Consider the following 21043-nt stretch of genomic DNA (forward strand, 5'->3'; position numbering starts at 1 on the left):
TACTTAGCGCCACCTGTCGTAGAGTAGCTGGTATTACATTTTGCGCATCTAAAATGAATGTGGTTTCTTCGGTAATGTTGGGGATGAGTTGTCCCGACGAAGTTTCCATGCTAGAGTTAACTGCATTCACTTTTCAGGGGTTCCTCTTCTTTTTATTTGCTATTTTAAGTTGGTTACTTCCAACTGTAATATCGCGAGAGAATGCGAAACGATACCTTGGGCGATACCAATAACCTGAATGGCTAGGGGTGGTGAACTTAGTTTTATTGCTTTTTATTTTGCGTGAAGTCTTTATGCTCGCCCTTAATGATATAATAACACTTTAATTATAACTCTAATTTTAGCAAAATATGATATAATTTCAAGGAGTTGTATTTGCCGTTGTAAATTGCTGCTGTTTGTTCCACTGGTATTTACATCTCACCAATCGACTATCAAGGAAGCTTAATCGCACCCTGCGAACGGATCGGCTTGCAACACAGACATCATAATATCTGACGAGAAAATGGCTTTGAGGCGAGCGTTGCATTTTGTTTTTAAAGTCGGCGACCGGGCCAAAACAGCCACGTTTTACCGAGATGTTCTGGGCATGAAGGTACACCCTCTTGAGTTGACTGAAGCCCCCATTATCTTTCACAGTGTTACAAAACAATGAAGTTACTAATTCCTTTTCTGTCATGTGACAGGAACTGTTTGAATAAATGTGTTCTCATGCCACATGTTTTCTATTTTCATCTCTTCTTATCCGTTTTAGGTTTTACGCCATGAAGAGTTTGAAGAAGGCTGCAAAGCAACTTGCAATGGGTAGATATGAGACGCCTTTAACTGAACTTTGTACTCACAAAGCTGTATAACAGAGTTATACAGAGGTGTCAGTATCCTAAGACTGACCTCCCTCATCCTGAATCCATACAGGCCCTACGAGGGAAAATGGAGCAAGACAATGGTTGGCTTTGGTCCAGAAGATGACCATTTTGTTGCTGAACTGACATACAATTATGGGGTTGGAGAATATCAGCTTGGCAATGACTTCTTGGTGGGTGAGAGTTCATTTAGACACTGCACAGAGGTCAACAAGATATGCATGTCACAGGAGCCTTGAAAAAAGGTTGTCATCCATGTGTCGGATTTAGGGCCTCACTCTGCAGTCAAGCCAAGCTGTCAGCAATGCTAAACATCTGGGATGGCCTCTCACTGAGGTAGGAGAGGCTTTGTATCTGACCCAGGCTCCAGGAGGATATCGCTTCTACCTGGTGGACAAAGAGCAGCCTCCGCATGGTGAGTGTCACAGGCCTCATGTCTTATTTCTGCATGAAAAGTGGCTATTATAGGTAATTCCTTGCTCAAAAGAACCCAGTGTTGACAATTAATTAGCTATATGATAGGGTTCTGCACATTTTCTCAGTCAGGTCAGCGTTTTAGTGAGTGTTCCTCTGTTACTGATGGCATGGCCAGTAAACTTTGATAATTTGTTCCCAGACCCTGTGCAGAAGGTTTGTCTCGGAGTATCAGACCTCCAGAGGTCGACCCACTACTGGAGTACACTCTTGGGAATGAAGGTGATGGACAAGAATGAGGAAAAGAAAACAGTGCTGATGGGATTTGCAGATACACAAGTGAGTCAAGTATCAACAAAACAAACTGTGCTTGCTTTTTTTTCAGAATTTGCTAAAAAAGAATAAGAAGAATTAGAGATAGTTCAGCTGTTAAGGTTTGTATTGCATATTTCATATTTTGTGTTAATGATTAAAGAATGTATTTTAATATGTGTGTTATTTGATATATTTTTGTTATGTTTGTGCAGTGCCAACTGGAGCTTCATGACATTAGTGGGACAGTAGATCATGGAACAGCGTTTGGGAGGATAGCATTTTCATGCCCACGGGAGCAAGTAAAATATTACTTCATGTATAATTCCATAAATGTGTTTCTTAATATTGGAGAAACATCATCATCAGTCATAATCACTCCCATAATAACTATAATACATATTATTTACATTCCTCAGCTTCCTGACATCGAAGCCTTGATGAAAAAGGAAAATCAGAAAATTCTCACTCCTTTAGTCAGTCTGGACACTCCTGGAAAAGCCACAGTAGAAGTGGTTATTTTGGCTGATCCAGTAAGTATATTGCCTAAAAAAATGCTGTCCTCATGTGAAGGGAGTCTCAGTAAAAATGCTGACTGCACAATGTTTATTATAGGATGGCCATGAGATTTGCTTCGTGGGAGATGAGGCATTTAGGCAGCTGTCCATGGTGGACCCCAAAGGAAATGACTTACTTGATAAGGTTGGTGTTGCTCCAGTGTTTTACTTTCTACGTTTAATAAGCAACACGTGTTAGATATTCATGCTGCTTGTGTTCTTTATGCTTTTAATCTCGTTTTCAGGCAATGGCTGAAGATAAAAGTGATGAGTGGTTTGCCAAGCACAACAGACAGAAAGCTACTGCATGAGAAGGAGATTGTGCACCGTCAAATTTTTACCACTTCATATGATGAGATGCTGCACAACGCACCTGTAGTGTAAATCTTATCACCTCAAGTATCCTTAGGCTGGCAGTGTGAAATTTATTTTCCCCTGGTAGGATGCCATGCTACTGTTGCACTTGTTCAATTCCATGGATATCTTTCCAATAAAAATGATTCCTATCAATAAGGCAGAGAGGTGGGCTAAAACCGTTATTTAATGCAACTTATTTTTAAAAGTTATTAAAGATATAAACATGGCCAGGGAGAACAATTCTGTAGTTTGCGGTTGCGCAAGCAATCTGCACGTAAATAGATCCGGTATCATACAGTTCTAATAGTTTAGTCATGTGCTTGAGTTACACTGAATTTATCCTTTGTAAATTAACATATTGTCACTCATCTGCTCGAAATAAAACTTGTATCTAACTTTTCACCTTTGTGAAACAGTGTGATGTGTTTTCTTGTGTGTTTTGCCTAATTTTGAATTTGCTTTAATGGATGTGTGTGGACTACAAGTGAACTGCTGAACAACCCCTTACGTTTGAATTCAAAGTTAAAAATTAATATTTGCTTGAGCTGTATTTTTGGCGGTGTTCCGGCTTCTCTCCCACTTGAGTCGCACTTCTCGGCTGCAAGTGAAAAGAGCTGCCAGTTGAGCGGGGCGGACCAGAGCAGAGCCGGAGTGTTTACTCTGCCTGAGCAGAGAGCGAACTGTCAGCTGGAACTGTTTCCTGCGGCCGTAATGCTGCGCACCGAAGAACCAGTTCTTTAAATATGTCGGGGTAAGTGAGTTTGACTACTGCTGGGAAGCCTAAGTGAGCAACGGTAGGTAGTTAACAAAAAAACAAAAACAATGCTAAGTTAGCTGTAGCGTTAGCGTGCTACAATGCTAGCACAGTTTTGCTACAGATTTTTAGGTGACGCGGCGGCAGTTATCTTTAACTATTTCATGTGTGGTACGTTTGGGCTAATGCTAGCAGCCCATTTACACCAGTCAAAGTTTTCCCACTGGAGACCAGTTAACGAGGAGTTAGTTTAGGTGAAGTTTGTACACGCTGTTGAGGGATAAAGTTGAGCTACGTGCTATTTCATGTTCGGCTTGTTACTACACTGTAATTAATTAGCAATGTTAGCACTGTGAGGCTAGCTGTTACCGTTAGCTGAATATCACACAACCAGCGTTTTAGGATCTGCATTGTAAGTGTTGTCTCAGGCAGTCACAAGGTGAGACAGTTTATTTTTCATTGTTTGCAAGTAAACGGCCACTCACACATAGCCTGAAGCACCCGAATGTATGGTGTGCTAAGCTGAAATAGCTGCATCTCTTCCTCCTTGACAGCAGCTGACAGAGGAGCAGCCAGACCCATGTCCAAGATTTGGGTGTGAACAACTTGGGACACAATGTCTCTCTTGCTGATATCCTTCCTTCTAATCCTGCTGCTTGGCGTTGTGTTGTTATGTGTCATTTTCAGGTAAGAAATGTGTGGGCTGAGTTACAGTATATCCATGATTGCAATAAATACTTTGAACAACAATTTACTTTAACATAGAATACACTGTTTACAGGATTTACCCAGACGTTTGTACTAGATCTAAGATTTCTCCATTTGTCTTGGGCTCGCAGGTGGCTCGTTTGCACCCTGGCTGTGCGATTCTTCCAGACTGTCCTGAATGCTGATCTAAAGATCAAATCAGTAGGGCTGTTTTCTGTCCATGGAGTCAGTATCCAGTTTCACCCCCAGCATACTCTGGTAAGACACACTGTGTTTACATGACATTTATGTCCTGAGCTTATGCCGTGGTTACCGTTCCCATGTCAGGAGTACATGTTTGTGCACTTTCCCATAATATATCGAGGCTACTTTTCGATGACTTAGTGAACTATAACAGTGACTCTCTTGATGACAGGAAATTGACAGAATATGGATTTCAAGTAAACTTCTAAACCAGGATTTACCGTAAGTTCAGCCACTGATGCTTTGTCATTACTTATTACAGCTTTTGATTCTGTTTGTAAGAATAATTAAGCATGAGCTTGTGTTTTTCAGGAGATACATGGCATTATGTGTTGGCGAAACCAGAGTTAGGTTTGACTTGCAAGCACCACTGAAACCTTTGTTGAAGAAGAGCCATGGAAAGAAGTCAGGGAAGATTTCAGTCAGCCCCACAACGCTGCGCTTTCTGTCACAAGTATGGAGACTCACTGTAGATCAGTCTTGTGCTAAACATAGTTGTAGACAATGTCTCATTTCCTGTCTTGTGCTCTCAGCTGCTGTCGTTCCACGTTAGCTCGATCAATGTGATGGTAGTGAACCTAGCACTGTCGGAGTCTCTATGGCACATGACCATCACAGGCATCACCTTGTTACTTGACCACCAGAGTAAAAGGTAATTACATCTTTGTTCTTTACAGCTGTTTATTGTTTCTGTCTACGGCTGATCTGCTCAAAGTTGTAAGAATTGTCAGAACAGGTGACGTGATACTCAGTCATTTTTTTAAACATTTTTTGCAGGTTGGCGTGGGACTTCTCAGTCGGACAGCTAAGCAGTAAAGTGCTTAAAAGCAGTCAACTGGTGAGTTCTGTTATTGCCACTGAAATAGAAACTTGTGGCTGAACATGTGTGACTAATGTGCTCTCTACTGTAGGACATATGTTTGGCTGAAGTGGCCCTCAGCCTGTTGCTATCTGGAGATGTGAGCCTACCTGACATGAAGCCGGGTTGCCTGTCCCTGAGTGTGAGAACACTTATCGCAGAGCTGCATGAAGGACTGTTCCTCAGCCAACTCATGCTGCCCCCGTCTCCCTCAAAGAGTGTTTGTGATACGTCTGGTGAGCAGGCGCAGGGTACAATCTTTGAAATGTCAAAATGATTATGAGAATGATTTAACAAACCAGAGATGGCAATAATCAGTCAGTCTTGAATAGTTTATCTCACTGCTCAGCTTCTGATTCAAATTTCCAATTATGGAAATGCTGGTTGTGTGAGCTGAGGCATTTCAGCCTGTATATTAAATATATAAGTCTTAGTCTGACCTTTAGCTGGATGCTCCTAGAAGCTCAAAGCTTACTTACAGTCCTCTTGAATTTGATAAAGTCAATATACTCACAGTAAGAAGCCAGAACTATAAATGTGATAGCACCGATAGTTTTCTGCTGACTTTACATCTAATTTAACCATGTAAATACACTCTAACAGTCACAAGGGAAAAAGAGGAAATGGCACATAAGCTCACAAAAGTACTTCCATGCAAAACTTATTTTTGGATCATTAGAAACCCAAGCATTAAAGCACCATTGCTAGTAACTTTTGACCATAATTCCCAGAATACTTTGTGTTTATGGGCACAGTTTTATGAATTAAAACCTGCCTCATTCCTGCCTTTTCAGACAGATGGTATTTTTGGTGAAATATAGATTTACATTTGAGTAGACACCAGATGATCTGCTTATTTTTAAATATCCCAAAAGGATTTTTGATGAATGTATTAATATAAGTTGCAAGTGATGTTTTTGATTATACATAATATTGTGATTTAATGGCATTAATACTGTTTTCTCTCAGAGTGTGAAAGCACAGAGTTCATCCAGACTGAGGCTGTGGAAAGGTTTCATCAGCTGATTCCCCACAAGGTCAATGTGGAATTTGATAATACAAATGTAACCCTGTCCATGCACAGCCAGAAAAGGTGAGTCAGTGTTTTACCATCGGCTTCCTGCAATTATTGTTTTGTACAGTTCGATTCTCTATTCAATGACATACCACCTTAAAAAGTTTTCCCGTCTTTCTCCCATCTGTACAGACACCTGAACTGGACTCTGAAGTCTTTAAAGGTCTCCTATGGACGTGACAATGAGCAACTTCCTCTTAAAAGCTTCACTCCTGAGCTGAGCTTTCCCCAGAGCAGCCTGGAGCTCCTTCTAGAGGGTTAGTGGACAGCTGGGTGCCAGACGCAATGCAGAGAGTTGGAGGGAGGAAAAAGCAATGAATAATATGTGCTTGTCTTTGTTTGTTGTTTTTTTAAATTTTTAGATGGACTTCTCCTCTCTCAAAGTAGGCAAAGAATCCTTTGTGTGAACACTCTGAAGGCAGCCCTGCACGTAAGAAAGATCCTTGATGGTCGCATTGTCTGGTCAGGACTTCTTAAATGCATGACTTATAATGTTGATTTTTTTCTTGTGTTTTTGTAAATTTAGGTCACATCAATTGACATCTCAGGGTCATTCACAGTAAACACTTGCATCATACACTACCGTCACCAGGAGTTCTCCCACTGGCTAAATCTATTTCCATGGGAACAGCTAATTCACAGGAAAGCAGCACATAAAAAAAGGTAAGTTGCAACACAAAAACTCAAAGCTTTTGATTGCTATATGGTGCCTACAAAAAAGTATTTGCCCCCATGGATGTTACCCCCTTTTATTACTTTTATAAATGGAATTATGGTCAATTTGTTTTTTTAAACAAGAATTTACAAAAAAAAAAGCCCCTTTAATGTCAGCGTGAAAACAGCTTTCTACAAAGTAATGTCAATTAATTAAAAATATATAATTTAAAATGAGTCATTGTGTAAATATTCACCCCCTTCAAGTTAGTATTTAGTAGATGCACCTTTGGCTGCAGTCACAGCACTGAGTCAGTGTGGGTTGCACGGGGATCAGATATGAACAGCCAGACATTTTCTGTGATGTCTTTAAAAGGTTACTCTGTCTTCTGAGTCTGTCTTCTGTCACTTTGCTTAAGTCTCCCACTGCAATGAAAATACCATTCTAATCCCTTTTGCTCTCTTCTCTTTCTTATCCATGTGTTTTTGTGTGTGCGCATCACTCGTTCTCTGTTGTTTTTCCATGACCTTATTGTGTTGTGTAGTCCATTAGATTATTTGCCCACCCTCCTTTTCCTCAGGCGCCTCCCTCACCTGGATGCTCCGGTGATGATCACTTCCTCTGTCTCCAATGTTAATGTGTCTGTTCAGCTGGGAGACACGACGCCTTTTGCTCTCGGCTTCCTGTCTGCCAGTGCAGGTACTGTCTGTGTTTCACAAGTTGCACACGTGCACATACACACAGAGGTAGGCAGGTGAGCGTCATATGATGTTATTGCTACATTACAAAATGAGGGCATTGTTGCGTTAAAGTATAACCTCAACACAATGGGGTAAGCAATGGCACATAATGTTATTACTTTACACCATGTGCAAGTCATGTACTCCTGTTACAACACATTTTCCTCCAGTAAATCTTCAGAGTTTTTATTCGGTAGGCAACTTTGGGGTCAGCCTTTTTCAAACAAACTAGATTAGATATGGTCTTTCCTTAGAGTGCCCTTTAAATGTTAAACATTAACTTCTTCTCCTTTTGCCACTGTTGACTTTTCACAGCTTTCTACCAAGAATTATTTAAACCTCTATACTGCAGCAAATGTAAACATTTTTCCATCTCTCCATGTCTGTAGAGCTGCAGCATCTTCTTGACATTAAGGTTGACAAAGAAAGCCCTGAGTCCCAGAATGTGCATCAGCGTGCCTCACTGTCCCTGGACAACTTCTGGTGGAGAGTGGGTCAGGGGTCTCATATCCAGCAAGCACCCCACCCTCCTGGTAAACATGTGTGGGGAGAAGCACTCATTTTAGACTCGCTCAGTCTTCAGGTAGGAAACAGAAACAATTAAGAAGCATTGAGAAACTTCTTTTATTATATGTATAATCATCAATATACATATTCATTATCACATTTTTTGAAATACATAATCAAATGTTTCCTTGTGTATACCCATATATCTACACAGCTACACCATTACATTTAATCAACAGCCTTCTCTTAAGTGCCGAGTGTTCTTTTCGTTTCTGTTTTCTATAATTCTTTGGATGTATTTTTTTAATATATGTTTGGTGAATCCTCCAACCACAAAATTAGATGAAAGCTATTAACTCAGAACATGCTAGTTCAAGTTAAACCTAGTTTTCATGTTCAATGTTTGTGTACTTTTAATGTTTCCTCCTTCTAGGGGAGTTTTAACAGACCCCTTTTGGAGTCGAGTAGCCAGTCTCCGAGTCTGAGCGTGGAGTCTAGTCTGAAAGGGCTTCAAGTGGAGCTTTCAGAGACCTGTGCGCTGTGCCTGTCTCGCCTGCTGTCCCTCATTTGTGTTCCTGGTGATACTGGGCCACAGCTGTCGGATGTGGCTGTAGTGTCTCCCCCAATTGTTGAAACTGTCCACCCCTCCTCACATCTGCACCTGCTGTTTAAGCTGGACTGCCGCCTTGAGGACGTGAATGTGTTCACACTCTCTAATCTGGCAGGTAAGGAGCTGCTTATTGAAAGTGTTTTTTTTAGGATAGATGTGTAGTGTACCACAGGGTGTTGAGAAAAGACAGGTCCTAATTCCACTGTTTTAATATACATTTTCTTAAGTAAGCATTTTTATTCTCTACAGGCACTGCAAGGACCAAATGGATGTGGCTTCTGTAGATCTCAGTCTATTGATAGATTATAATCAACAGAAAATTCACTAACAGATATTTTGATAATTAGTTAATTAATTGATTAGTAGTTATTTTTCAAGCAAAAATGCCAAACATTACTTAGTTCCAGCTTCTCAGTTGTGCGGTTTTGCTTTTCTTTGTCTTATATGACACTGAACTAAACTGGTGGGGATTTTTCACTTTATTTCTGACATTTTATTGAGCATCGTAAAAACAATTGATACTTTCAGCCCTAGACTTCTGCTTTGTTGCCAGACAGCATAGATAATGACAGATATATCTGAAAGAGAAGAAATTAAATGAGGAAAAGAAATGGCCCAAAGTGTTGCAGGAATTAATTTTAAAGCTGGCCCAAAGAGAAGTGAACATGCCTTTCTTCTTCCAGATGTCCCTCTGCATTTTCATTTTCTTCTTGGGCATAATTCTGCACTCTAACAGTTTGTCATCATTTTAATATATTAATTAATATATCATTTGTTTTATTCACTTGTTTTTTCTTTAGGAGCTGTGTCTTTGCGGATGGACACTGTAGGAGTCCTGAGCTCTGCAGAGAGCTCAGGACTCCACAGTGTCTCCACAGTGTCTCTACAGGGTGTGAGCTTGTCTGTGGTCAAGACGCTCACAGAGAACATGGAAATGTGTTGCCCTGCCTCCCAAACCCCTAACCCTGTGCTCAAACTCACCGCAATAGCCTTCTCTTACCACCTCACCACCCATACCTTACAGGTAAACAGATCAGGACACGTTTTATTTCTCTGCACTGAAAGAATTTCTGTGTCAGTATTCATATTTTTTGTTGCCATGTCTTAATCAGGTTCAAAGTGAAGAGGAGGTCACTGTCGAATGGACTCCACCAGACCACATGGTCTTATATCAGCACATGACAGAAGCTCAGGCTTGTTGGCGTATGCTCTGTGGAGAGAAAGGAGAGGAATGTCCAGTCGAACCTACAGAGAGTGAAGTTGCGTCAGGTCAGAGTAGAAGACTGTGTGTGCGCGTGGAACTGGCCTGTACGCGTTTAACAGCCCATGTTAGTGAGCAGAACTATATTCTCCTGCACTCAGTGTCCCTCTCAGTCTCCAAGCATGCTGGCTCCATGCACATAATCTCCCCTTCACTGATCTTCAACTTTGACGGCAACAACATCGTCTCCTTTAAAGGTCTGGATGTTGAGACACACACGGAGCTGACTGAGATGCAGCTGCACAGAGACACTTTCCCCTTCCTCATCACTCCTCACAATCGTGTCTGGGTTCTCACGTGTCCTTCCCTGGCTGTCGAGTTCCCCTACCAGTACAATTTCTCAAACACCTTTGACAAGGCCATTAGCGTGCAGAAGTGGTTGAAGACTCTCCATCGCTCCCCGAGCCAGGCCTCTGATGTCCAACACCTCCCTCCTGACCTGGTGTTCAAAATCAGTCAGTTCTCGTTTGTCTTCCTGGACGATGTTTTTGAAATCAAGCTAAGAGACAACTATGAGCTGATGAAGGACGAGAGTAAGGAAAGTGCAAAGCGTCTGCAGCTTCTGGATAAGAAGGTGGCCGATCTGCGCAAGCAGCATGGAGAACTTCTGCCTGCCAGAAAAATAGAAGAGCTGTATAGTTCACTGGAGAAAAAGCACATAGAGATCTACATCCAGCGCTCACGCCGCCTCTACGCAAACACACCCATGAGGAAGTCTCTGCTGACGTGGACTGTGTCAGACTTGGAGCTAGTAGCCCTGGCTGATCAGTCCCTTCATGGGCCTGAGAGGGTGAGAGAGCAGCTGAGGGACATTGACAGGATCAGTCCCTTCCCCAGAGAAGGACTCCCTCTGGTGGTCCAGTGGTGCCGTGCAGTCAAGTTTAAACTGGCTGCATTTTTAGGTAGGTAAAACTAAACTTGAAAAAATGTAATTAAAGGCCTTATAGACTGGTCTTAACACAGCATATGCAAAATGATTTACCTTTTTACTGTCATTGCTTTGTGTCAGTGAGAATTCGGGACTACCCTCGCTACCTGTTTGAGATCCGGGACTGGGAGCTGTCGGGTCGTCTCATTGGGACAGAGCAGGATGGACAGGCAAAAGCTCATCGCAAGGAGATCGTCCCACTTGGTCCACCATGGGGAGATGTGACGGTCCACAGGAATATGCCACCACTCAAGTTCTACTATGATTTCAAATGTGGGTTATGGGTACATCGTTTGGCACCATTGTATTGTCCCAGCACAGTCATCTGGAAGTTATTGTTTTATTGATTGACACAACTTTTTAACAGCTGTTGGTGCAAAATTTGGGTGCAAGTGACAACTGTGGGACTGTTTTTTTGTTTTTTTGTTCTGAAACCAGACTTATGTCAGTGAATCGTTATCAGTATTGAGCAAAAACAGTCATGATAATCATTTTATCCACAGTTTTGCATCCTTAATGTTCTTTGATGTGAGGTTCACTCTTTCATACATTTAAAATTCATGTCTCACAATGAAACTTTTTACAGCTAACATCTCTCTCTACACGATCGTGTGGGGCCCATGTTGGGACCCTGCCTGGACTTTGATCGGACAGTCAGTTGACCTGCTGACCAAACCCACAGTTGATCCCTCACCTCCCCTCGCATGGTGGGACAAAAGTCGTCTCCTGCTGCACGGACATTGGGTTATGGACATTGAACAGGCCAATCTTCATCAGCTAGCCACAGAGGTAAAACACTGTGCACCTGACAGACAAATGTCTCTTTTCTGTCCAGCAGATATATGCAGTTTTTACATAGTGCATGATATTAATCTTGAGATGACTTGCATTTTTACAGGACCCTTATAACACTACAGAAAATCTACACTGGGAATGGAATAAGCTGAACTTCGACTGGAACCCTGGACAGTTTGTTTTTAAAGGAGACTTGGATGTAAATGTCAGGACAGCATCAAAGTAAGTGGAGGAATCAGAGGTGAAAATAGTGTTTAAATGCAACTTTTAATTCTGTTTGTAGAGAATCGTTCAGTGATAAAGTGCCTTTTTTCTCCCCATGCTAGGTATGATGACATCTGTTTTCTGCGTCTACCCAATGTGTGTATGACCCTTGACCTCCAGTGGCTATGCCATGGTAACCCCCATGACCACCACGCTGTAATGCTCTGCTGTGCGGAGAACATTGCAGACGTGACCTCAGGACAACCTCATGACTCCTACAGAGCCTTTCGCTCTGAGAACCTCAACCTCTCCATCACCATGGACCTTAACCAGCACTGTGGCACAGGTACATGTGACTCTGTTAGACAGGATAATTGCAGAAAAGTCTTGAATTCGCTTTCATAAGAAAAAAGTATTAAAAAAGTCTTATTTCATTCACAAAAATGTTTTCTCTTGCTTGTTGTAGACAGTAACAAAGTTATCATTTGCGTAGTATGTGATTGCAAGCTTCTGGGAGATGTTACACACTAAAAGTAGTATTTTTGTCAACAGTGGATTGTTGAAGGCTTTTCAGAAATTTTCAGTGTGATATAAATGTAATGTACTTTATAAACAACTGTAGGCCTTTTTGTTCCTACTTGTTTTCCACCATTCTAGTATCAGCTTGCATTGTGTGTGGCAGAAAAAGGCTCTTTAAAAGCTCCAAAATAAGCTGGTTAGATATTCTGTCTAGCTAACTTAAGCCTACTTTCCTTAAAGAACAGTATCATAATGTATCTTGCTGTAGAGAGCTTATGCATATTTTATCTTTGTAGAACCGTGTCAGCCCAGAATCCTGCTGTACAGCAGCACTCTGCGCTGGATGCAAAACTTCTGGGCCACCTGGACGAGTGTATCTCGACCAATCTGCCGAGGCAAGCTCTTCCACAGCCTCAGGCCGATCCGCAAGAAGCTGGGTCAGCACTACAAACAGATGTCCTACACAGCTGCCTTCCCACAACTACAAGTAAGTGGTTTTTTTTTAGGCTGCCCTCCAGCACAAAAAATCTGCTTCATGTTTTTACCATTAAATCTGCACTTTCAATCATTTACACAGTGCAGTGTGTGCTTTGATTTAATAAGTGTTTCCTTTAATTTGTTTACCTACCGTTTGTGTACATTGTGCAACTTTCAGGTGCATTACTGGGCCTCCTTCGCTCAGCAGAGAGGGATCCAAGTGGAGTGCAACAAAGGCCATGTCTTCACTCGAGGGGCACAGAGGCTTATTCCTCAGGGTAAAACATGATGTGATTCAGGAAAAGCAACATATTAAAACTTACAGACTGACTTGACTTGGAGTATTTTTAATGTGGATGCATGTGTCTCTGTTTATACATTATCTCAGCTGGCACTGTGATGAGGAGGCTGATCTCTGAATGGAATGTGACTCAGATGGTTAGCGAGCTCTCACAGGTGACAGTTCACCTGATGGCGTCCACCTGGGATGAGACAGCTGACCACCAGATCAATGCTCAGGTGAAGAAGACTCACCTGCTCAGCCTGTCTTCCCTGAGCTACCAGCGACAGAGCAACCGCATGGAGGAGGTAAAAGCCCAGAGGTAGCTCAAGTTTAAACCTGTTCTTTACTGATGATATTTTCATAATCAAGATCTCTTCCAATGTTTCTGACAGGAGGTGAGCCAGAAGGATGAGACGAATGCCTCTTACACTCACAAACTGCGTCTGGTGGACCTGCGTGCTTCCTGGACCACTACTAATAGGAACATAGCCTTTGGGCTTTACGACGGTTACAAAAAGGCATCTGTGCTGAAAAGAAATCTCTCCACTGAAGCTTTGAAGGGTCTGAGGATCGACACACAGCTGCAGACCAAGAAGCTCAAGCGCTCTCCTTCCAACTACTCTCCGACCACAGCTCCTACCACACCTGTTGTGCCCACCATCAATCGAGCAGAAAAAAGTCAAAATGAAGGTGAGGAAATTGCTTGATTGAGACAATGGCCAAGTTATTTCAGGTCCACTAACCTCTTCTTTTTCCTCTTTATTTTATAGGAACATCAATGCTCCAGAAACTGATTGAGGAAACAGACAAGTTTGTGGTGTTTTCAGAAGAGGACTCAGGTGTCAGCGACCAGCTGTGTGGCATCGCAGCCTGCCAGACAGACGATGTCTTTAACCGCAACTGGTTTATCGAGTTAGTCAACTGTCAGGTAAATACGCTGATAATACCAGTTTTATTTATTCATACGTTGTTTAATTTTCCATACTGTTACTTATGGTCACTTTCTTGGTACTCAATACTGATAACGAACAGATTTGTTCGGTTACGTGTTAAATATGTAATTGAAGGATCACTTGTTCTGCCACAGGAACATCGAGTTATGTGGGCTACTACATCCTACAGTATGGGCTGATGAAACTTTGTGAATGAACTAAAAAAAAATATGCGTCTTTAAAAGATTCTCTCTTTGAAAATTCAGGTTTTCTCCCAAACATGGTGTGATGAATGCAGGTCAGTTATCTGAGTGGCCCAGTGTTGTGATCCTCCTCTGTTCTGCTTTTACTAGATGATGTTGCGAGGCACAGAGACAGCAGGGTGTGTGTTGGTGTCTGCAGCAAAGGCTCAGCTGCTGCAGTGTGAGCACCACCCTTCCTGGTACAATGACACCCTGAAGCAGAAGACCACCTGGACCTGTCTGCTGGATGGCATGCAGTACTTTGCCACCATGGAGCCTAATCCATCTGAGCATGAGGACAGGCAGTTGTGGCTGGAGGTAGGCACAGCTCTCACCTGGTGTCAGTGTGTTTTACAGGCCTGAATGAGGAATAACATGTCCACGTTCCACAAGTACAAATTAGCATAGTTATAAATGCAGTTTGTTTTTCATCTGTGTAGTTTTGTAAATTTAATTATGTTTCCTTCTGACTTATATTAAATAGAGAAACATTATAAAACTCAGTTTTTCAACCACATGGCAACCAAAGCTTAATAGTAATTCCTCTTTTTTGTGCAGTGCTGTTCCTGATCTGATTTGCTTCTTGTTGTGTTTAGGTGAAAAACATAGAGGAACACCGGCAGCGTAACCTGGACTCTGTGCTTGAGCTAATGGAGAGCGGCCAGGCTGTGGGAGGAATGGTTAGCACCACTACAGGTATTGCTCTTTCTTACCGCATAGTTTTTGAAATAATCTGCCCTGCGGGGCACTTACACCACACTGCCTCTGCAGCTGTAAAGGTTCCTGCTTAAATGGACAAATGATTGATCTTGTGTGCTTTACAGTAACCGTTTTCCTCTTCAATAACTGTAGACTGGAACCAGCCAGCTCAAGTGAACGAAGCTCAGCAGGTCCAGCGCATCATCTCACGTTGCAGCTGCCGGATGCACTACATCAGTTACAGTCATGACATCAACCCAGAGCTGGCCACACAGATCAAACCACCAGAGCTGAGAAATAACCACGAGAAAGAGGACCTGCTGAAAAAACAGGCTGGTATGTCTGGTCACCTAGAGACAGTGTTTTAAATCTGCACACCAGGAAGAATGCATCTGATGCACCCACAATCATGCACAAATCAGAACATGGGAGGAGGATGGGTTTATGATTTTCACTAAGATGCTATGTATGCGCTTTAAAGAATGTTCCTTTGTGATTTTTCCAGGGGCTGTGGACACCTTCACCCTCATTCACCATGACCTTGAGATATCGACTAACCCTGTTCAGTACGCTATGATCCTGGACATTGTCAACAACCTGTTGTTGCACGTGGAGCCCAGGCGCAAGGTTGGCTGCAGCATCAGTGTGCTAATTGTCCCAATTTACAGAAGATTTCCATGTTTTCTGGTATTTCATCTCCGCTTATTCTGTGTTTTTTCCTCTGTTTGGTGTGTTCAGGAGCACAGTGAGAAAAAGCAGCGAGTGCGTTTCCAGCTGGAAATTTCCAGTAACCCAGAGGAGCAGCGCAGCAGCATCTTACATCTCCAGGAGGCTGTCAGACAGCACCTTGCTCAGATTAGACGCCTTGAGAAGCAGATTTACTCAAACATCAGGGTGAGCCACTCATCATGTTTTCAAGTGACACTGACAATGCTGCATTTACGACAAATAAACAACAGGGGAACAGGCAGAACAACTAGGGCAATTTGACAGTGTAGCATTATTATAATCTAAATTAATTTGGGTTGAAAGTCCAAAGTATGCCAAAAAAATGCCACAAATCAGCCTTTGTCCTTTATTTTTTATGACTTTGCTAAGTCATGCACTTTAAACTTTCTTTATGCTTTTGTCTTTTTGTCATCTTGCAGGCACAGTCCGAGGATCTAAGCAGTGATGAACTGTTGGAGATCAACACGAGACTGCAGAACCAGCTAAATCAGGAGAAGAATGACATGCAGATGAAGAGCGAAGAGCTCAACATTCTCATCAGGTCTAACATCAGCACTCCTCCACATCCAGTACTGGGAAGATATGGCACACAGGTAAAAACTAATATATTCTTTTATTATATTCTCTTACCTGCAGGTGTTTTAAGGACTTCCAGCTGCAGCGCGCAAACAAGCTGGAGCTGCGTAAGCCTCCAGAGGATGTGAGCGTGGTGAGGAGAACAGAGATCTACTTTGCCCAGGCCCGCTGGTGTTTGACTGAAGAGGATGGCCAGCTTGGTATCGCTGAGCTGGAGCTGCAGAGATTCATGTACAGCAAGGTGGGCACAGCAAGCAGCTGTAAGAGTCTGGAGTTTGAGACAGATGGCTGATGATGGTAGTCCATCCAGGCTTAAAAAAATCAGATCCTGCTGCCTCTTCCTGTAGCCTGTCTGAGGAACTTTCTGAGGATAACAGGAACCATACTTTAAGTCATACCACTTGTGAATTTGGTTAACTAAATGCATAAAATCTAACTGCAGAAAGACAAATTTGCACTTCAGATAGTATGATAAGGTTTCTTATTCCTAAAATTATTCCTGATCACAACTGGATGGTAAATGTTAACCGTTCTGTGAATATTTTCTCCCACAGCTGAACAAGTCTGATGACACAGCAGAGCATCTTTTGGAGCTAGGGTGGTTCACAATGAACAACCTGCTGCCCAATGCAGCATACAAGGTAAAGGAGTTATTCAGATTATTCTCATTTGGTTACTCAGATCTTTTTTTCACAGTCACCAGAATAAAAATTAATAATAATGTTCAGCTTGACACTGTCAACTCAAATGTGTGGTTTTTTTTATTGAGGTCTTCCATGGTGTTGTTCTGGTCTGCATTTTATTCAAATGTGTCTCTAATGTTTTCCCCCTCATGTTTGTGAATGGCGCGGGTAAAACATGAAAATGCCTCTCAAAATAACGCAGTCCAGTTCAACACCACCTCGGGCTACAACCTCAATAATAAACATACATGTGAAGTTAAATTAACGACTCTGCGACAGTCTCAATCGAAACTGAACGTTATTCTCTGTTCAAAAGTATAATCTATAGCAGAGCTGTTGTTTTGGATACAGTTACAGTTTACAGGTGTACCTAATAATGTGGCGACTGCGTGCCTATTAACATAGCCTAAAATGCTGTTTATACTCACATTTATGACTCTCTGCCTGGTTTCCTCTGTGCAGCGTGTGAGGGTATGTATGCTGCTGGTACAGTGACAAGACTGTGACGTCTGTGTTGACGCCATCTTGTTTGTCCAGATGGGATCACTCCGTGTTCTCCTCAGAGTTTCATATTCAGTGTTGCATGCACACTCAAGGATTCATTGATGCATGTGCGAATGAGGACTCATCACAAGTGCACTTGAAACCTCATGCTGTTTTTCACTCTGTGCTCATATTATTAATTGTTTGTGCCGTTTTATGTTTTCAACATTATATCAAAATACAGTAGGATTTTTTCAAGTTCCAGCTGCTAGAGCTCGTGGTTTAATGTCTCTGAAGATAAGATGAACTCCTTTTCGTTTTATAGGTCGTCCTTCGTCCTCAGAGTAACTGTCAGTCAGGACGGCAGTTTGCTTTGCGTATCTTCAGTAAAGTGCGCCCCCCTGTGGGAGGAATCTCTGTGAAGGAACATTTTGAGGTGAGAGATTTCACTTGCAGCTGCTCTGATACAAGTAGATGGTATTTCATTGAAGCTTGTTTTCCAATAGCAGCTAATTTTTTTTTTTTTTATATCGTCAGGTGAATGTGGTGCCTCTCACCATCCAGCTGATGTACCAGTTCTTCAAAAGAATGATGGGATTTTTCTTCCCAGGAAGAAATGTTGAGGAGGAGGAGGTCACCGATGAGGAGGACAAGTTCAGATTGGTTACTACTGGTATGGAAATATGACAGCAGTAAACTGAGTAGCACTTTGTGTGATCAAAAGCCTGCAATCCATACCGACTAACTGATCAATAATAGTTTCCATTTTATCTGGCAGGCGTGTGTGTGTGTGTGTGTGTGTGTGGTGTTGAATTCCCATTACTGTGTTATGTTATCCTCTGAGCTATTATCAGGCTCTGTCACTGTGGATGTAACCTTGAGATATGTGAGGAAGAGACTCAGAGGGAGTATAAGGTGTAGGGTGCAGAGTCACCCAGAGGCCACAGTGCTGATGCTGATGTGGTCTGTGTCATAGGTATCCCTGTCAAGACTCGGCAGTCATCAGAGGACACCATGGGTGCCATGGGCCCCAGCAAAGGTGTCGCCCAGGGGCTGAACCGCACTGCGGGGGTCAGGAGGTCATTCAGGAAACCTCCAGAGGTATTCACGCTTTTTTTTTTGTGAACAAACTTTATTTTTATTGTTTTAGCAGCAAAATAAATGCATAAAATAAAAAGAACAGACAAGATCACCAGGGGTGATACGTGGCTCGTACAACACCAGGGGGGTTTGCTTTATGTTGAGGGTTACATTTTCAGTTTTCACAGGAAAATTAGATCCTCTTCTTTCAAGATTTTGTTGATAATGAATAGGAGAAATTTCCATGGCTAGAGGTCTTGCTGTGGTTGCTCAAAAGCAAATAATAATATAATACACGAAAAAGCTGACAATGGTGAGGTGGGATATTTCAATCCCAAAACAGATCCTTACAACCCCAGTTACCCAGTTTTCACCTTTCCTTTACACATAAAATTAGTGCATTTACTCTGTAGAGAAGGGAGATATAATAATGAGAACACAGGCATAAAACAAATATAACACATGAAGGCTTGTAAGAACCTGTACTGAGGGGTGAGGCAAACCACATATGTAAAAGCCAGGCAAAACCAAGTGCTGTTTTTATTCCTTTAAGATGAGGTATTTTATAATTTGTTCCCTCCAGCACCCTGTGGATGACATTGATAAAATGAAGGAGCGAGCTGCCATGAACAACTCCTTCATCTACATCAAGATTCCCCAGGTGCCCCTGTGTGTCAGCTATAAGGTGAGTTCCTGAGCTCTTGACAGTATGTTGCTAGATTTAAAACTCAAAGGTTTTATTTTACCACTTAATCATAAAATATAATGGGTAAAAAAAAAGGTTTGTTTCGCTTTTTACTTAAGTGCTTTTCTGTCCCTGGTCAGATGATTCATTAATATTAAACTAGTGTTTTGCTGTGAAATGTCCGTCTTCCTCAGGGAGAAAAGAGCAGTGTGGACTGGAAGGACCTGAACCTGGTTCTGCCTTGTTTGGAGTACCATAACAATACCTGGACTTGGCTCGACTTTGCCATGGCTGTGAAAAGGGACAGTCGGAAAGCACTTGTAGCACAGGTACACAAAACTGTACTTTGGACTTCTCTCCACCACTAGTTTAAAACCACATAAGCTGTGATTAAAGGCAGACACCTTGTTGTCCTTTTTGCTTCTTGTTGCTCAGATGATAAAAGAGAAGCTGCGTCTGAAGCCGGCCTCTGGCTCAGACCTGCGGGGGAAGGCGTCTGAAGGGAAGTCGGACAACAGCCTGCAGCAGCAGGAGGAAGATGAGAAGGCGCGACTCCTCATCGGCCTCAGCACCGCAGACAAGAGCTCGAGCAAGAAGAGCATCTTCAGTCGACGCAAGTGAAACAAACAACACTCGCACATTTCAGACCGAGCCTGAGTTTAACTGGATGATCCAGTTTACTCAGGCTGAAACACTCCCTCAGCACAGGCATCAGGGAAAACAGCAGACTGTTAGGGGTCAGAATAACAGTCTGGCAATGTGAACCACAGTGAAAAGGGAGATGATAGAGCATCTCAGAAAGTTTTGGGTTGATAGTTTACTATATCATATGGTCCTGCTGAACTCAAAGAAATATTCTGGGCTCTCCGATTTCAGTTTATGCCCAAAATCCCTGCAGGGAACTCAAACAGCTCCAGGATTACCAGGGTGCCATTTTGACCAAATATATATTATCTTCTTTATTTGTGTGCCATTAAAATGTCCCTCTGCATTTCATACACTCTGCAACCATGAAAATAATGACCACTTTGCATTGAATGTAGCGAGGAAGATTTGCAGTGTGTAGCTAGCACGTCACTGTTTCTGCTTCCTCTGCTTCTGTAGATGCGAGACTGAGAGCAACTCTGCTGGCTCAGGAACACACTGTATGTCAGAAGCTAAGTCTGTCAGAATAAATAGGACTCAATTAAATGCACCTTCAACGCTGTCAGCTGTAAATATTAGATTCTGAAACGCCATAGATAAATCAGTATGTTTTATTAATTAAAGCTTATAGAAGTTGTTCATGGCTGTATGACTGTCTCTGACAGGAAGGCCCTTTTTTCCCCACGGAAGATGCTATTTTATTTCCTACTTGTAAATGAGCATCTGCATCCCTCAGCTAGCTGTTTTACTGTACCTCACCTCAGTGCAATATATCGTGAACGGAGCAGCAAAAACATTTTAATGTGTTGTGTAATGTGGCACCCGGTTTGATGGTATTGTGGCAAAAAGAAATGTGTTGCAGCTAATCGCTGAGTGTATGTTTTGTAATTTTAACACTAAAGCACTTTTTATGCAAAGTATTTTGATATTTTTGTAATCACGTGTTTCCTGTCAGATTACTTGTATGACTGCGCTTCTAAAGCTTCTCATTTCAGTCACATTTCTGTCGAAGAGAAGAAAACAAAATACTCAAGACATTTCATTTAAAAGGAACATATCATAAAAACAAATCTGTTCACATTTCTATCAGCTCTGTGGCTTATTGTTTATATGTCAATAAAAAATATTATAGTCTCTCAGTGGGTGCATCCGTGTTTGGATTTATGTG

General features: G+C 42.1%; 2 protein-coding genes across 2 annotated transcripts; both read left to right on the forward strand.

The window, feature by feature from the left end:
* Window positions 1-461: 461 nt before the first annotated feature.
* Window positions 462-2899, forward strand: glod4 (glyoxalase domain containing 4). Its single transcript, XM_041046361.1, has 9 exons — window positions 462-595; window positions 755-804; window positions 916-1036; window positions 1134-1278; window positions 1480-1616; window positions 1805-1891; window positions 2009-2122; window positions 2205-2291; window positions 2392-2899. The coding sequence occupies exons 1-9, from the start codon at window positions 506-508 to the stop codon at window positions 2455-2457; spliced, it is 897 nt and encodes a 298-aa protein (XP_040902295.1). The 5' UTR covers window positions 462-505; the 3' UTR covers window positions 2458-2899.
* Window positions 2900-3134: 235 nt separating this feature from the next.
* Window positions 3135-21009, forward strand: LOC121187137 (protein KIAA0100-like). Its single transcript, XM_041046266.1, has 40 exons — window positions 3135-3254; window positions 3812-3944; window positions 4097-4223; window positions 4381-4430; window positions 4521-4662; window positions 4742-4860; window positions 4986-5046; window positions 5120-5303; window positions 6037-6160; window positions 6275-6399; window positions 6505-6572; window positions 6669-6805; window positions 7378-7496; window positions 7927-8120; window positions 8478-8769; window positions 9455-9678; window positions 9767-10817; window positions 10925-11116; window positions 11430-11632; window positions 11742-11860; window positions 11965-12188; window positions 12658-12848; window positions 13017-13116; window positions 13227-13426; window positions 13514-13811; window positions 13892-14049; window positions 14407-14613; window positions 14892-14991; window positions 15148-15330; window positions 15500-15621; window positions 15733-15888; window positions 16143-16264; window positions 16360-16540; window positions 16854-16940; window positions 17791-17901; window positions 18003-18138; window positions 18442-18566; window positions 19129-19230; window positions 19425-19559; window positions 19666-21009. The coding sequence occupies exons 2-40, from the start codon at window positions 3874-3876 to the stop codon at window positions 19849-19851; spliced, it is 6726 nt and encodes a 2241-aa protein (XP_040902200.1). The 5' UTR covers window positions 3135-3254; window positions 3812-3873; the 3' UTR covers window positions 19852-21009.
* Window positions 21010-21043: the final 34 nt, after the last annotated feature.

This window comes from Toxotes jaculatrix, chromosome 9 (genome assembly GCF_017976425.1).
Source record: "Toxotes jaculatrix isolate fToxJac2 chromosome 9, fToxJac2.pri, whole genome shotgun sequence".
NCBI lineage: Eukaryota > Metazoa > Chordata > Actinopteri > Toxotidae > Toxotes > Toxotes jaculatrix.

What these genes read in the sequence shown, in the direction of transcription:
- glod4 (XM_041046361.1), top strand. Translation starts at nt 506, where the DNA reads ATGGCTTTGAGGCGAGCGTTGCATTTTGTTTTTAAAGTCGGCGACCGG. An exon ending in AGCTTGGCAATGACTTCTTG is followed by an intron (nt 1,037 to 1,133) that starts GTGGGTGAGAGT and finishes TGTCGGATTTAG; the next exon opens with GGCCTCACTCTGCAGTCAAG. An exon ending in CAAAGAGCAGCCTCCGCATG is followed by an intron (nt 1,279 to 1,479) that starts GTGAGTGTCACA and finishes ATTTGTTCCCAG; the next exon opens with ACCCTGTGCAGAAGGTTTGT.
- LOC121187137 (XM_041046266.1), top strand. Translation starts at nt 3,874, where the DNA reads ATGTCTCTCTTGCTGATATCCTTCCTTCTAATCCTGCTGCTTGGCGTT. An exon ending in CCTGCTGAAAAAACAGGCTG is followed by an intron (nt 15,331 to 15,499) that starts GTATGTCTGGTC and finishes TGATTTTTCCAG; the next exon opens with GGGCTGTGGACACCTTCACC. An exon ending in TGCCCAATGCAGCATACAAG is followed by an intron (nt 16,941 to 17,790) that starts GTAAAGGAGTTA and finishes TTCGTTTTATAG; the next exon opens with GTCGTCCTTCGTCCTCAGAG.